Source organism: Ursus maritimus, unplaced genomic scaffold (genome assembly GCF_017311325.1).
Source record: "Ursus maritimus isolate PB19 unplaced genomic scaffold, ASM1731132v1 scaffold_14, whole genome shotgun sequence".
Taxonomy (NCBI): domain Eukaryota; kingdom Metazoa; phylum Chordata; class Mammalia; order Carnivora; family Ursidae; genus Ursus; species Ursus maritimus.
The window spans coordinates 32243409-32258955 of record NW_024423786.1 but is presented as its reverse complement, the minus strand read 5'-3'; the positions used below and the strand labels follow the sequence as shown (position 1 = coordinate 32258955).

The window sequence follows — 15547 nt, the reverse complement described above, 5'->3', positions numbered from 1 at the left end:
CAGCCCAGAGAACCGCTTAGTCCTGGGCAAACCAGGACAGCTGGTCATCTTATTATTGGCTAAAGTACATTATTGTAAGTAATTTCGCCTGTTTCTTTTCTTTTCTTTTTTTTTTTTAAGATTTTATTTATTTGACAGAGAGACAACCAGCGAGAGAGGGAACACAAGCAGGAGGAGTGGGAGAGGAAGAAGCAGGCTCCCAGCGGAGAAGCCTGATGTGGGGCTTGATCCCAGAATGCTGGGATTATGCCCTGAGCCAAAGGCAGATGCTTAACGACTGAGCCACCCAGGCACCCCTCACCTGTTTCTTTTTAAGTGACATTGAATTAGTAACTGTTAAGCGTTACTAGAAAATTAAAAATAAAAACGTGGCTCTCATATTTTCATTGGACTGTACAGACTCTATTAGGTCTTAAATCCCAGGCTACACCCTGCCAGGGAGCGGAGGTGACAGGTGCCCTCCTTCAGCAAATGGCACAGAACCCGGCAACGAAACCGTAGCATCAGTTCAGTGATGGGAGCACATGGGCTGTGAGAGTGAGGGGACTGAAGGCCGGGCATGGGGTTCCCAAGTTGGAGAGGAGAGACGAAGGCATCCTAGACAGAGGGGACCGTCTGAGCAAAGGCACGGAGGTGATCAGGTGAACTTTCACACACTTGTTTGGAAAGAAGAACCTCTTCCAATCCCACTGATTTGGCAATTCGTACCCCTTCGAGAAGTAGGCTCACAGCACTTCAACCTTCCACCCAGTGTTGATGCCCACATTCAGCTTGCCTCTTCTTCGTGGATTTCTGCGCCCTTGCTGCTGTCCGGCCATATCCACGCTGACCCGTAGGGGTTACTGCCCTGCTTGTGTTCACTCGGACAGTGGATTCTTTCCGAGATCTCTTGGGGCTGCGGCAGACTGCTGTCAACATCTGTGAATAACAGACATGGAGGGGAGCCACAGCTCCTTAGAGAGACAGACTAGAGTCTGCTAGGGAAAATGCAGCTCATTCCAGACTTTTCAGGGACTGGTTGTGAGGTCTGTTCATTTTGCCTCGTTTCCAGTTAAATTTACAGAATGTTTCTTGTGTGCCAGGCACTATGCTAGTTTTGCCCGTGTTATCTAAACACCCTAGGAAGAGGTGTGCTGCCTCCATTTTTACCTAGACGAGAAGCCTGAAGCTCACAGAGGTTATTTGTTCAAGATCGCAAAGCCAGAACAGCCAAAATTCACACCCAAAGCCTGGGTTTCTCCCGTCCTTGCACTCTTCCACTCTGGGCAGTTCTACCAAGAGATCAGAGAAGCCCAGCACAGAATTTAGAAAACAGGGAGTGGGTATTTACTAAGTGAAGACCTTGTCAGGCAAAACCATGGAATGTGTTGGTTAGGATGCCACTTGCAGAAATGCCTACCCGAGTTGTTTGGCCCTCATCCTTTACCAAATATTGAGAAGGAGTCATCTGAAGACCTCATCCGCTTCCTCTCCTCGTTTCTGAAGCCACAGACCACCCACCTGCATGGTGACTGCTGAGTCCCCTTCACCCCCCATGAATTGCTCCCTCGAAAACTCTCGTTTCTTCTGACTGGGTAGAGAGAATCACTAGACTCATCCTAAAATGGGGTGTCTCAGCTCCCGGTGAAGTGTGCTGGAGGTTTACATGCAAAATTATGTAGTTATTTGTGTCAAGACCAGATGAAAACAATTACGTAAGAAAGGGGGCAGTTAGCTCCAGTCTTACCTGGCAGGGAGGAGGTCCCTCGGGGAGTGAGACACCAGCTGATGGCTGATAAGCTGGGATGGATGAGTTTGGGTGGAGAAAGCACAAGGAGCCAGGAGCCTCGGGCATGGGGGAGGCAAAGATTACCAACACTGCTCAGATGGTATGGAGAAAGGCAAAACCAGGCTGAGAACAGGCCCTTAGACATAGTGCAGACTTTGGAGTTAGAACCAGGTTCAAGTCCAGCTTTGTCTCATCCTTACCAGCTGACCTCTAGCAAATCTCTTCACTTAATCACTAAGGAGTGGAATGGTCCTTCAAGTAGTTCTTGCGTCCCTATTATGGGCCAGGGACAGGTAATACACTCTCCCCCTACCCCCCAGGCTGTTTTGAGCCTTTCCAAAGAGTGAGGCAATCTGTGTGAATAAAACACTTCAGTGTTGTATGCAAATGACCTGTTTGTATAGATGTTACAACCACTACTCTACTGGCTTCTCCTGGGCAACCCTCAGGCGGGAAGCCCTTGACTCCATCCTGCCCAACTCCTCTCCCCCAGGGAGACCCCCTGTCTCTAAGCCTAGGTTATGTGTCCTTTCTTGGGCCCAGGACACTCTGTGCTCGTACACACCTGGATTCCAGTCCTGTCTGTACTGTGTGCTTTGGGCAAGTCACTTCACCTCTCAGAGAGTTAACTCTTGTCAAACTGGGCCAATAGCAAAGGAAATGCTTAGCAAAGCTCTTGGCACAGGGACAGAGCAAGTACTTAGGAAATGCTAGCAGCTTTTATAATGATTCAGCTCTTGCCAGAAGAGGTCTGGCCCAGGGTTTCTGCCATACCCCAGCCCCTAGCACAGGGCTTAGATGAGTACACAGCAGGTACTCAATATATGGTGTTGGTAGGCAGAATAGCAGTCCCTAAAGATGTTCAAATCCTAATTTCCAGAGCCTGTCAATATTACCTTACATGGCAAAGGGGAATTAAGGTTGCAGATGGGATTGAGATTGCTAATCAGTTCCTTAAAAAATACCCTGGATTAACCAACTGGGCTGGATGGAATCATAAGGGTCCTTAAAAGAGTTAGAGGAAGGAACACCTGGGTGGCTCATCTGACTCGATCTCAGCTCAGGTCTTGATCTCAGAGTGGTGAGTTCAAGCCTGGTGTTGGGCTCCATGCTGGTTGTGTAGCCTACCAATAAATAAATAAATAAATAAATAAATAAATAAATAAAAATAGAGAGGAAGGTGTAGGAAGATGTGACTATAGAGAACAAGAGAGATGACAGCGTGAGAAAGACTCAGCCTGATGCTGCTGGCTTTGAAGATGGAGGAAGAGGCCACAGCCAAGGAATGCGGGAATTTTCTAGAAGTTGGAGGCAGCAAGGAAATGGATTCTTCCCTAGAGCCCGCAGAAAGGAATGCATCCTGCCAACACCTTAAGTTTAGCTCAGTGAAACCCATGAGGGACATCTAAGCTACAGAACTGCAAGATAATAAATTTGTGATTTTTTAAAGGCAAAGATTTGGTAGTTTGTTACAACAGCATTGGGAAACTGACATACACTGTGCAAATTATTGTTTTGTTTTTAAGGTTTTTTGTTTTGAGTAATTTCTACACCCAATATGGGGCTTGAACTCACAATCCTGAGATCAAGAGTCACATGCCCTACTGACTGAGCCAGGCAGGTGCCCCTATTGTTCATTTCTATTACTACTACTAAGCTGTTTGTGATAGCTGATTTGTATTTTTGTCTCCCATTACTCTAGCAATTCCTCAAAGTCAAAGAATAAATTTGTCTTATTTGCGGTTGGTTCTCAGCTACTAAGAGGGCCTCGCACACAGTAGGCACTCAATAGATGCACTGAATGATAATATTGTAATTCACATGAGTTTAATTCATATGAAGAATAAAATGTCCATTCCTTCACGGTGTCTTCCAGTGCCTAACACCAAGTCAGGTACACAGCCGGAGCTCAATAAAAACTCTTATTGAACCCATAGGTGGATCAAGTACTCCTCTACCCCATCCCTCCCCCATGACCCAAGCCGCCCCCGCCCCCATCCATCCTGTCCTACCTCTGCACGTCCCTTACTCCGGGACCGGGACCAGTACCGGGGGCCTTCTCCTTAAGCCAAAGTCTCCCCACCGGCTTCCTTTCGCTTAGGTGGCGAACTCAGAGCGCGGGGTCCCGGGATGCCCTGGAGGCCGCGGGGTGCAGTTCACGCTTGGGACCGCAGGGGGCGAGCGTGGCCCGGGAACTCCGGCTGGAGGGCTGGGACGGGGCGGGGCCTCGAGGGCGGGTCGGCTCAGTGCGCAGGCGCCGGTCCAGACGCCTCGCGCGGCTAGGGGCAGGCGGACGCAGAGCAGTTCGGGCCGCGGCTCCAGTAGCACCGAGTTCGAGCCCCGCTCCCGCTCCGCTTTCGTTCTCGCTCCCCGGGCCCTTGGGCCTCCCTGCACCAGTTCCCGGCAGTCGCTGCGCATTGCTCTCTCCCCGCCGCCAGGATGCCGGTAACCGAGAAGGACCTGGCGGAGGACGCGCCGTGGAAGAAGATCCAGCAGAACACCTTCACGCGTTGGTGCAACGAACACCTCAAGTGCGTGAACAAACGCATTGGGAACCTGCAGACCGACCTGAGCGATGGGTTGCGGCTCATCGCGCTGCTCGAGGTGCTCAGCCAGAAGCGCATGTACCGCAAGTACCACCAGCGGCCCACCTTCCGCCAGATGCAGCTGGAAAACGTGTCTGTGGCGCTCGAGTTTCTGGACCGTGAGAGCATCAAGCTCGTGTCCATCGGTGAGTGCCCTGGGTCGGCCAGGCGCCGCGGTGGACCCTCCGGTCCCCGCGCTTGCGCCGGGGGCCGGGGGAAGGCTAGGGCACCCTGCCGCGCGCCCCTACTGCGCCCGGGAGCTGAGAGCTGGGTGTGGGCGCTGAGGTGGGGGGCGTTGTCCTCCGGGGGGTGGGGACGCCGGAGACCTAGGCACCCTTCTCGGTGCTTTTCCCTGGGCTAGGACTTCGCATGATAGCTCCCAGCCCTGCGCCTCGCCGTGCGTCCTTGGGGGGCTGTGGGTCCTGGGCTTGGGGTGGGGCTGCATGGGGAGGGGTGGGGCTGTGTCATTTCGCCGCACCCGGTGTCCCTGCGGGGAGCTGGAAACCTCTGGTCCGCGGTCCATGGAAGTGGGGTCCCTGGTAGGATGTTCCCCGAAGAGCTCTTCCCTTTGCGCCGAGGCCGATGCGCCCAGCGACCCAGGGAGACCTGGGCAGGGACAGCTCTCCGAGCCTGGGGCCTCGCCGCCCAGGTGGGGACAGGGACCTGGTACCCTCCCCTGCCGTCTCTGGCTTGGGTGTGGGCCCCGAGGTGGGAAGGGGAGCCGCGGGGGTGTGTCCTCCTCGCTCCTTCTGCTCCCGGCTCAGCTCTGGCCCGTGCCTCGGGGTGAGCCCGCTCTGCAGCAGAAGTGATCATTTAGGGGCGGTGGTGGTATAGTAACTACCGTTTTGTAGGGAGCCCAAACTACTGCGCCTTGTGTGCCAACAGCCTTCCAAGTTCAGTCCTTGCACATCCCGCCAGTTGGGGTGTCCTTAGACCTGTTTTACAGGCAAAGGGGGTCCAGAGGGTTAATGGACGTGCCCAAGGTCATGGAAGTAGGAAGGGTCTAGCTGAGAATTGAAGGAAGTGGGTACAATGAAAGGAGATTTTGCCTTCCTCCCCTTGCCTTCCCCACACCAGGGTCTTCCTGAGAGGAGGGAGGGAGTTGGTGTCGAGTTCCTCTCCCCAGAGCTGGGAGAGAGAATGAGGGTCGGGTCCCCACTATGACCTGGGCTAATTGAAAGTTTCCAGGAGGGTCACAAGGCTGCTGAGGGTGTGGGCTGTGACAGCATGGGCAAGGGGTGTATAATGTGTGTGTGTGTGTGTGCACTTGTATGTATGTAGAGTATGTGTGTGTACACAGCATATAGAGCTTGTAGTGTGTACATGGCGTGGGTGTGCAGAGAAAGTGGGTGCACCTACATCGTGTGTGTGTGTGTGTGTGTGTGTGTGTTCTGCCCCGGAGCATCTTCCCAGACGAGCTGACCCAGGCCTGGGTCTGGGGTCTCTTCCTGAGAAAACCAGTTCTTATGGTGACTTCTGTGATAGGAAGAAAGGGTGGTGGGTGTGGCTGCTGGGACTTTCTCCAGAGTAAAAGGGGTTCCCTCTAGGCTGAGTCTCCTCTGTCCTCTCCCTCCCCTTCCCCCACACCTGTCCTGGCAGGTAGGGCTGCTTCCTGCTTCCTGGGCTCAGGCAGCTGTCACCGCCCAGTCAGAGCCCCATCAGGGGTGGCTTCTCTGCAGAGCTGTGTAACATGCTTGCCTCTTCTTTTGGGGGCCATCTCCTACAACTGGAGATTCTGGAAAGGAGCACCCAGAATCATCCTGGAATTCTTCCCTTTTCCAAAACCAGCTTTCCTGCNNGAGGAATCTCAAGGCCTGGCTGAGCTCAACTTGGATCACTTCGTCTTTGTTTTAAAAATGTGTATTTATTTAATTAAGTGAACAAAGAAACTTAAAGTAAACCGGGAGTATCCAAACATGACATGAAATGTCCTTAAAAAACAAAACAAACAAAAAAATGAAACCACAGTACCAGAAAATCCTGGACTGCCTAATTTACCAACTGTTTACAGAGGCTGTAGCTGCCTGCAGCGTGGTTTCCCATCAGTGCCCTGAACTTGGGGGTCTCATTCTAGACTTTGTCTGGTCCCATTTTTCTACTCAACCCTCATGATTTTCATTCCTGAACCCACCCAGGCCATAGCGTCTTCCATTGTCCTGACATTCCAGGGCTAGCCTCCCCGTCTCTGGTTGTGGGCCCGTGGGCTGTTGGCAGCTTCTTGTTGTGGACCTCTTCCCACCACAGGCTGTATTGTTTTATTTTCTCCTTTATTTTCTCCGTGGCATTCTTGGGTCAGAGTGTGGCCACATTTATGAGTCCTGTCATTGGCTGCCTCGCTGCCCTCCGGAAAGATCTCACCGTATACAGGTTTTCCAGCCTCTGGAGCCTGGAGGGAGACTTACTTGCCAAGGGCCAGAACTCCTGTGGGGGTGTTGCCTGAGGCCTCTTCCCCCTGCTCCTGGGGCTGTTCTGGGTAACGGCCCTTCAGAAAAAAGTCCCATCCAGCTCAGACTTCAGTTCAAATATTCACGGCTTATGCCGTGTTCCATTGTGCTGACCAAGGCTCTGGCTCCAGTTGGTGGCATACACGAGGTGTTCAGCGTGTTCTGTTCATCATGCCGTTGACCACCTTGAATCCTCAAGATTTGGTTTCCTTGTCTACAGAACGATCTGCTTCATTAAGTCACCAGGAGGGTAAAGGGCTTGCCCTAGTTCTACCCCAGCGCTGAGAAAATGGTTGCTGTTATTTCTATGGTTGTTGTTAGTATTATGATGTCCACTGAAAGATGAGGAAACAAGAGTGAAGTAACTTGCAGAGGTCACCCAGCTGGTAAGTGGTGACTGGAGGCCCAGCCTGTCCCGTTGTGAAATTGACCCTTAACTGACCCGCTTTTCCAGGTCAGAAATGAGTAAAACACAGCCTCTCTCCCCTAACCAGAGAACCCCTGTTAACACCCAGTTTTGCAAGTCTGGGATGTTGGGGTGGCAGCTGGACACCCACACTTTGAGCAAAGCAGGGATCTCAAGACTTTAGGTGAGTGACAGGATGAGGGTCCCCTGAGATGAGTGTCCTGTCAGGAGGTGAGCAGAATCAGTTTGCATCTTGCATCAAGGTGAACTTGTTGAGGGAGCGGCTGCCCTGTGTTCGCTGGGTTTTTTTGGCGGGTGGGGGTAGGGGGGAGGTGGTATTTCCTGCTACTTAGTGGATGGTGTTTTACTCCATAATCTGGGAAGGTATCTGAATGAATACAGGGTTTTGTGGACTTTGGATAACTTCCAATAATGTGCATTGCTGGAATCCTAAGAGGTGTGTACAGGCGCCCAGCTCTGAGACATGAGATGGTTGGAAGCTGCCAGAGGACTGGCGTTTCTCCCTAGAATTCACTGAAAGGCCGTTCTGGCTGTGTATTCACCGTTGTGATTTGTTGTAAGGTGGGCCCATTCTAGGCTGCATCCAAGCGGTGAAGAGTTTCTTCAGTTTCTCACTCTGCCTGGGGCAGTTCATAGCAAGGCCCCGGCATATGGAATCCTAGTTGCCGGCCAGGAGCCGGCAGTTTTATTTACTTGTTTTTCCAAAAACCTTTTCCAAAAACACAGGGCAGCTCGGCCAACTTGGAGAAAAAGGGGTCTCCCAGCCCAAGAATGACAATCAAGTCTGTCTAGAAGTTCGGGTGGTATGTTCTGGTTTGATCCTTAGGATGCGGTCTGACCCTAATGTTGACTTCAGGTGGCTGTGCCAGGCTAGTGCCCCAGAGCAGGCGGGTGTGTGTTCCCAAGACCTTGGGTCACTGGGCAGGGTTTCCAGGGTGGTGGGTCACCGGCACTGGGCCCCTTTTCCTTCCTGTTGCCCCGCCCCCACCAAAATCACACACAAATACAGTAATCTTAAATCCTGTTCTTTCCTGAACTACCTAGCAAACGCCAGTGTGTCTTTTAGGCAAAGGTAGTAGAGAAGGTTTTATAAAAGTAGCCGAGTAGCCTGCGCGTCAGAATCAACAAGAGCTGGACCGTTTGCAACAAAGTAACACAGAATGAGATGTGGCTCTTGGAGTCGTTCAGAGCCAAGATTCTTGGTTCAAACCCCACTTGCCACTGAGTAGCTATTAAGAAACTTGGGCGCCTTGGTTTCCTTATCACTAAAATGGGGGTGGTAACTACCTCCTTTCAAAGGTTGTTATACAAATTAAACGAGTGAATATTTTAAAAAATGTCTGGAAAAGTTTGTGGCACATAGTAAGTGCTATGTGAGTGTTTGCGAAATAAATATGGTTCTGTCCAATAGTGTTCTCAAAAGTCATCGCTGGAGGGTTTGCACGCCGAAAGGACATTTAAAATCGGTGCCGCCCTGGGGAGATCAGCCTGGTTGGCTTGTGTTACTGCTGCTTTGCTACAATAGGGCTGTGGCCTGGCCTCCTTGGAAGGGGAGGACCCCTGGTTATGTGATGGCTGCCTCTGGGGCCCATTCATACCGGCTTTGTTTCTGAGACCTAGCCTGGAGCATGGGGTGGCTGGTCCTTCCAGCCTTCCACCCCGTTCAGGAATCTCTGGGCCAAATCACTTCCAGATGGCAGTTGGGCTCTGCGGCGCTCCTCCAGCAGCGGCCGTGCCAGTCAGCAGCTGCCTTCGTTCTTGGAGAGTCTGTGCTGAAGGAGGGCTTTGATTTGGAACCAAATTATGTCTCCTGGGCACTCCCCCTTCCCTCCTTGTCCAGATCCTGGTTCTGTACCGTGAGGCGGAGGCACAGGGTAGTTGAGGATGGCTCAGGCTCTTTGGGTCCTGCTTGCCGTGGCTTCGTGGCCTGGGCACCACGTCACCCTGCTTTCTCTATAAACGGCCTCCGGGTCAGCACATACTAGGTTATGCTAGGTCCAGGTGGATGGTGTCTCTGTGGGCCGGAAGCTAGACGGCCAGGATGCTAAGCCCCACTCTCTCCCTAACAGCTGTGCAAATCTGGTTCCACTGCTTTCACCTTTGTGAGCCTCAATTTCCCCCATCTGTAAAATGGAGAGTAATAGTTCCTATCTTAGTTGCTGAGAGCGTTATATGTTTATAGCACAATGCTGGCATTATCATTATTAATATTAATGTGCTTCTGAACCCAAGTCTGGGATTTTGTCTCGTTTTCCATCTACTCCCTGGCCAGTCCTGCTGCTGTCATCTGGTGTGTTAGATAATCTGAGTCCCTTCCCCCCAGTGTGGAACCTCTAACGAAGATGCCTCTTAAGATCCTTTCTTTCCTCCTTTCCTCATTCAGGAAATATAGGAAAGACCAGCTGTGAGCCAGGCCCGTGCTAGGGCCACAGGAATAAGGAGAGTCAGGTCCCTAGCTTGCCTTATACACTGCTCAGTGCAGAGGAGAGAGTAATGAGAGAGTGCCCTTCTCAAACCTTCAGGCACACACAGATCTCCTGGGGACTTTGTTAAAAATGTCGGTCTTCTTCAGCAGGTCAGGTGTCAAGGCTGAGTTCCTTACTTCCAGCCTGCTCCCAGTTGCTGCTGTCAGTGGTGCTTGCCATGCTGTGGGTAGTGATTATCAAGATGGCAAGCTTTCTGGGGGGTGGGAGGGGGAGGATGCCTTCCCTCAGGCTGGGGTGGGTAGTCTGGAGGACTCCCTGGAGGAAGGGGCCATTAAGCTGGGACCTAAAGCCTGACTAGAATTAGGCAGGTGAACAGACAATGAGCCAAGTGAGGCACAGCCGAAGAGCTTGTCTGGTGGAGGTCAGAGGGGTGGGTGGCACAGAGGTAGGCAGGGGCTGTCTCACAAAGGGCCTTCTGAGGCTGGAGGCTGCCAGCCGGGCATCTTCCTCGAGGGTGCTTGGCGTGGGGTAGGTGAACCCAGCTGAAACAGATCATCTAATCTGGGGCTCTCTTGACTGTGACTGCAGTCATTCCTATCAGCAAAACAATTTTAATGTGCCCCTTTCTCATATATGCAAATTCATAAGCTATATACATACATTACCATAAAGCTTAGTTTCTTTTTAGAGGACAAATCCAAATATAAGATCTGGTTTTTCCTGTGCTCGAATGGATTGTCTTGGGTGCTTTTGTGGAGGCCCTATTTGGAGGCCCCCCGAGGGCCTCTTTCCACATTTCATCCCCCCCACCCCCTTCTTGTTGCTGTTCTGCATTTCGTTTTGATCTTTAGTTATCCTCAGTTAAGGAGGGGGGTCTATAATTCTAGCCCCTTCCCCCAAGAAGTTGAACCAAATGAATAAACCCACTGGAACGAGCCATTTCAGTCTAAATGCGTGCTATTTCCTGCTCTTACAATGACGAAAATTGCCTTTCATGACATTCTACTAGAAGCCACCTTACATTACTGCTGTAAATCTAGTTATCCATTAAACATGCTCAATAATCACCAGATTGGCTCGGGTTACTGTATAATAAACAACAGCACTTTCCTCTGCTGGGGCTTGCAAAGTGGCCTTGCAGCTTTTAAGTGCCTTGCTCACTTTTCTTGGGAAATTGAGTCCATGTTCTAGGGAGAGTTTTTTGGGAAAGATGATTAGAAAACCAAATGGTCCTCTTTATACTAAAGTGATAAAGCAACGCGTGAAGTAGTTATACACGGTATAAAGGGTGGAACTATTGGGTATTTTAATTCTGCCCACTTAGTATCGTGATTTCTCGTTTTCAAAATCATATTGAGCTATACGTCCAGTGCTGCCTTTCTTCTAAGAGCCTTACAGCACTTGCTTTAAAAGCATTCTTCTGATACGTTGTAGATAGTTGCTGTAACACTTGTGCAAACTGTTCAGTTCTCAAAAAAAAAAAAAAAAGAAAAGAAAATTCGATGGGGTTTTATTACACCCATTGTCTGGTTACAAAACATGCCAAAGAACTTTTAACTTCCCTGAGCCCCCTTTGACCAGTCGCTGTGCAGTAGAATGTCCTTGGTTAAGATTTTCTTATACTAGAAGCAAAGAAGCAGTTTGGTTTTTCACTTTGTCAAGACTGGTTCTGGGTCTGAATTATTCTGACAGAGCATCTGACTTCCTCCTTTCCCTCAGCAGCACAACCTGGCCTAGGTAGATGGCTTAGTAAGGAGGACACGTGTCCTCCTCCTGCATATCCCTTGGCTTTTCCGAGGATCCACACTGATGAGACATTTGTGTACTGAATGTTGAGGTGCGCACACGCATCCTCGAACAGAATGTCTAGCGCGTTCCTGTGCCTGCCCTCCGTTAGACATTGTCTTGAGTTCCTTTATCGCTTCTCATCTTCATCCTGAACCCCACGAAGTGAGTGGCTTTGTATTTATTTCCATTTTACAGATGAGAAAACTGAAGCCCAAATCAGCCTCCCGGGCACGATGCTTGTCTGCATCAAACTATCAAGTATTTTTTTTAATCTCTAAGTTTGATTTCACACTTAAAAGTAAAATAGACTATAGTGAGAGACTTTCTGCAGCCTTTGTTCTGTTCATTTCTATTTTGCTTGCAACTTGACTCACTTGACCTTGGTGAATGTGCAATTGAAATGTTCTATAAAACAAAACTTTTCTTCGCTCATTGGCCTTGCCTCTTCCAGCACCGTTGAACTTTAATTGGGGCCTCCTCTTCAGTTCTGGGGGGCATCTCTAGTTCTTTCCCTGCCTTTTTTTGGTTTCCAGCGGCAGTGTTCGGACAGTGGGGACCAGCTGAAGGCTGCTTTGGGCAGCCAGGCAGGGCTTTCTTAGTGGGGCCTAGAAGCCAGAGGTCGGGAGGGGGTGCCCCTAGTTGCAGTCCTGTGGGGCTCATGGTGCACACCGTTTGTTGAAACGCAGCCTTGCTGGGAGATCCTTGGTCACAGTCACTGTTGGCCCAGTTGTGCACTCTCAGAAATGACCTCACGCCTCATCCTTTCCTTCTGCTACCTTTAAACATTAACTGGCGGGAGGGCATGTGGGATTGTGTTTGCTGCTGAGCCGAACCTCTTTCCTGACTGGCATTTGGCCTTTTATCAGTCTGGCTGCCCTGGCTCGAGCAGCTGCCTGCCCCCACTCCCAGCCGGCAGCTCCCGGCTCCTCTGCGGGGAGCCTTGTGGGTAGGCCCCTTGCTGGGTAGCGTGGCTTTGCCAAGCTGCTGCAGAGCTGAACTTGCGTCCCCAAGGGCATCTCCGGCAGCCCTCCTGGCTGGCCTACTCGGTGCTCAGCCTCCCCAGAAATCCGCTGGGCTGGTTTGTTGCAAGGTCTGGGCGTTAACACAACACTCCTGTTCTCCCTCTCTGAAGGCCCTTTATGCTGGCATGAATTCCTTTTCTCATGGAGATCTGAAAGCTCTTTTGACTAAATGGGTCACCTTTCTGGGTATTTTCATAAGGCTGGTCAGCTTTTGCCATGCCAGACAACTTCTCTGGAATTTCCGTTTAGATATAACGAGAACACAGTGTGAAATTTTGGCTTTTGAGCTATAGGGAAGTGGGTGGGGAATCTGTGGCAGGGATATGTAAATTTGCTGCGGCCCATAAATTCAGATTTTAAGATTAAAAAAGGCAAGCAGCAGTCGGCTTTCCTTCTACAAACAAGAATGGTGGTACTTTTGGCCTCCTGCTGCTTGTGACCGAGGCAGAGGCAGGCCTCCCGCGGAGGCTGGGGTCTGAAAAGATTCTCAGTGGCTAAAATCAGTTCCTCCATCTCCCCTGCAACCCCCAAGAAAATAATCAAGTTCTTATCATGCTGGTACCGCACTGTTTGTGTGAATCACCCTGATTTCCCTGTACCTCCCTGAAGTGATTTCTCAGATACTCCAGGGAAACAAGACTTAATGTGGCATTCTGCGGTCTGGTGGGAGCATGGCTGGGCCTGGGGCTTCTTCTCAAGAACAAAGTGATTTTGTTCCCTCAGTAGGATAAAGCAGGCCAGAGGTGGGGGGACTAGGCGCCACCCTCCAGGGGACCAAAGGTGCTGCTGGGGTCTTTAGGCTCAGGCCAGAAGGCCTTTGTGACTTGGCCGTTCTATTAACTGAGCAGAGTTCTGGGTTCTGTATATAAGATTCCTTGTCAGAAGAGGCAGAGGCTGGAAGACCAAGGGCGTGCTCCTGGGGGGACAGGGGGCCTCTCAGTGGAGCTTGCAGCCATCCAGGGGCAGAACCCAGAAAGTATGCTGAGAGCAGGAGCCTTAGGGATTTTGGCCGGCAAGCCCCTGGGCAGTGGCTCGTCACATTCCTTGTCTGCACCAAAGGAGGCAAACTGGCACCTGGGGAGTCCCTTACAGGAAACCATCCAGGTGTCACATTACGCTTCCTGTCAGGCATGCATCTCTTACCATAATTACCTCTCCTGTCCCTTTTTCTTGGCACTCTTGTTTGACACCCATGGGAAGTCATCCCTGAGGTTGGAGGGCACGAGGCCCTGTCCCCGACACCCACGGCTCCCCTCCCGCCCTGTGCCATTTCATTTCATAGCTTCCTGAGCTCCATAGGTCTCCTGACTCTCCTGTTTCCCTCTCCCACTGGATCACCTCTGCTCTAGGGGTAGGTGTTGAATGTCTTGTTCACCCCTGTGGCTCTCGGCTTGGCACCTACTAGGAATATAATAAGTTCTTGAATAAATTCACAGCCTCTAGCATATGTAGCTTGAATAATAAGTCTGATAACGTTCATTCGTCTGCAATATATTTGCTTTCAGAAAATGCAAAGTAGGAGTCCTTTACATCCAGTAGTGGAACACGAATTTGTGTAGTGGACCTCTGGGCCTGGGGTCCCAGTAGAACACCTCATTTTGGGGACAGTGATGCTGAACGTAAAGCGTTCAGCACTTCATTGTCATTCTCTGAACATCTATGATTTGCCTCAACTGTGAGACTTAATAAGGCCTTTTCCAAGTGGCCATGTGAGGCTCAGAAAACGAATATAAATGGAAACCACTGAGAGTCACTATAATCACAGTACTAGTTTTATTAATAATAGCGAATATAGAGTACCTACCAGTACCAGAAAGTTGTGATAGATGCTTTTCAGTAGGGGCGCCTGGGTGGCACAGCGGTTAAGCGTCTGCCTTCGGCTCAGGGCGTGATCCCGGCGTTACCGGATCGAGCCCCACATCAGGCTCCTCCTCTGTGAGCCTGCTTCTTCCTCTCCCACTCCCCCTGCTTGTGTTCCCTCTCTCGCTGGCTGTCTCTCTCTCTGTCAAAAATAAATAAAAATAAAATCTTAAAAAAAAAAAGATGCTTTTCAGTAATAGCTAAATGAAGCCTAATTGCAACCCTGGGATGTAGTTAATGTTGTAATCCCCGTTATACAGTGAGGAAACTGAGGCACATCCCAGATCAGCCACTGAGTATTTCCTTTCCTCAAGGGAAAGCCATCAGTATGGTCTTCAAAATTCACTTCTAAATATTTTTTTTCTATATTAAAAAGTTGTGTTTGTAGTTATTGTAAGGAAATTGCAAGAACATAGAGAAATATAAAGGAAAACAAACCCCACATCACCTGTGGAGAATCTTAACAAATCTTTTTCTACTTTCAGAGAGTTTTGCGTAAAAGCTGCCTTTTGATCAGAATGGGGGAAAGGGATCGCGCTTTCTCAGGAGGAAAGAGCCCGGGCTGGGAACGTTTTGTGAGGTCCTTTGGATCATGCTGATGGTTGTAACAAGATTCATCGTTGAGTTACTGCAGAGCCAGGGCCAGCAATAAAATTGGAGGTCTTGGTTGAGGCTCATGGTTTGCAAGTCTCCCTTGGTCTAGAAATATGTTATGGTCAACCACAGAGTGGGGGTGTTCCAGCTACTTTCTGTCTCTTAAAAGTTTTTAGGACCAACTTTTATTGGGACTGCCAGGGTCTCTTAATAATAGTTATTAGGTTTGGTAACTATTATGCCCTTGTCTCATGGTGAAGCCCAGCGTGGAAATGCATCTACTTTTTAGTTGTTCAGCTCCATTAACAATTTCAGTATCTCCAGTATGAGCCTAACAGAGTGTAGTTGGCAGCTTGGTTCACCCTTGCCCATCCGGGAACTTTTAGAGATCTGAATATTATATGCAGCCCTACGGTCGTCATGGTATTGGTGTTTCTGAAACATTTTCTCAGCAGCCCTCTGGACACCAGGTCCATGGAATCACCTGTTTTACCTTGTTTGAAGCAAAGGAGAGGGAATGAAACCACTTCCAGTTACGGACTGAACTATGTTTCTAAGTGTGCTTGAGACTATGGGTCAGTTAGACCCTGCCACTTCCTGGCTGCGAGACTCAAGACAAGTCGCTTGACACCC

At 50.2% G+C, this 15547-nt stretch overlaps 1 protein-coding gene across 2 annotated transcripts in view; it reads left to right on the top strand.

Moving 5' to 3' along the window:
- The first annotated feature begins 3786 nt into the window (after positions 1–3786).
- The window catches only part of FLNB (filamin B), a 139413-nt gene continuing 127652 nt past the window's right edge, over positions 3787–15547 (top strand). For both annotated transcript variants that reach the window (XM_008703082.2, XM_008703081.2), the window contains exon 1: positions 3787–4499. In XM_008703082.2, the coding sequence (XP_008701304.2) occupies positions 4208–4499 (292 nt within the window). In that variant the 5' untranslated portion in view covers positions 3787–4207. The remainder of the gene's footprint in view (positions 4500–15547) is intronic.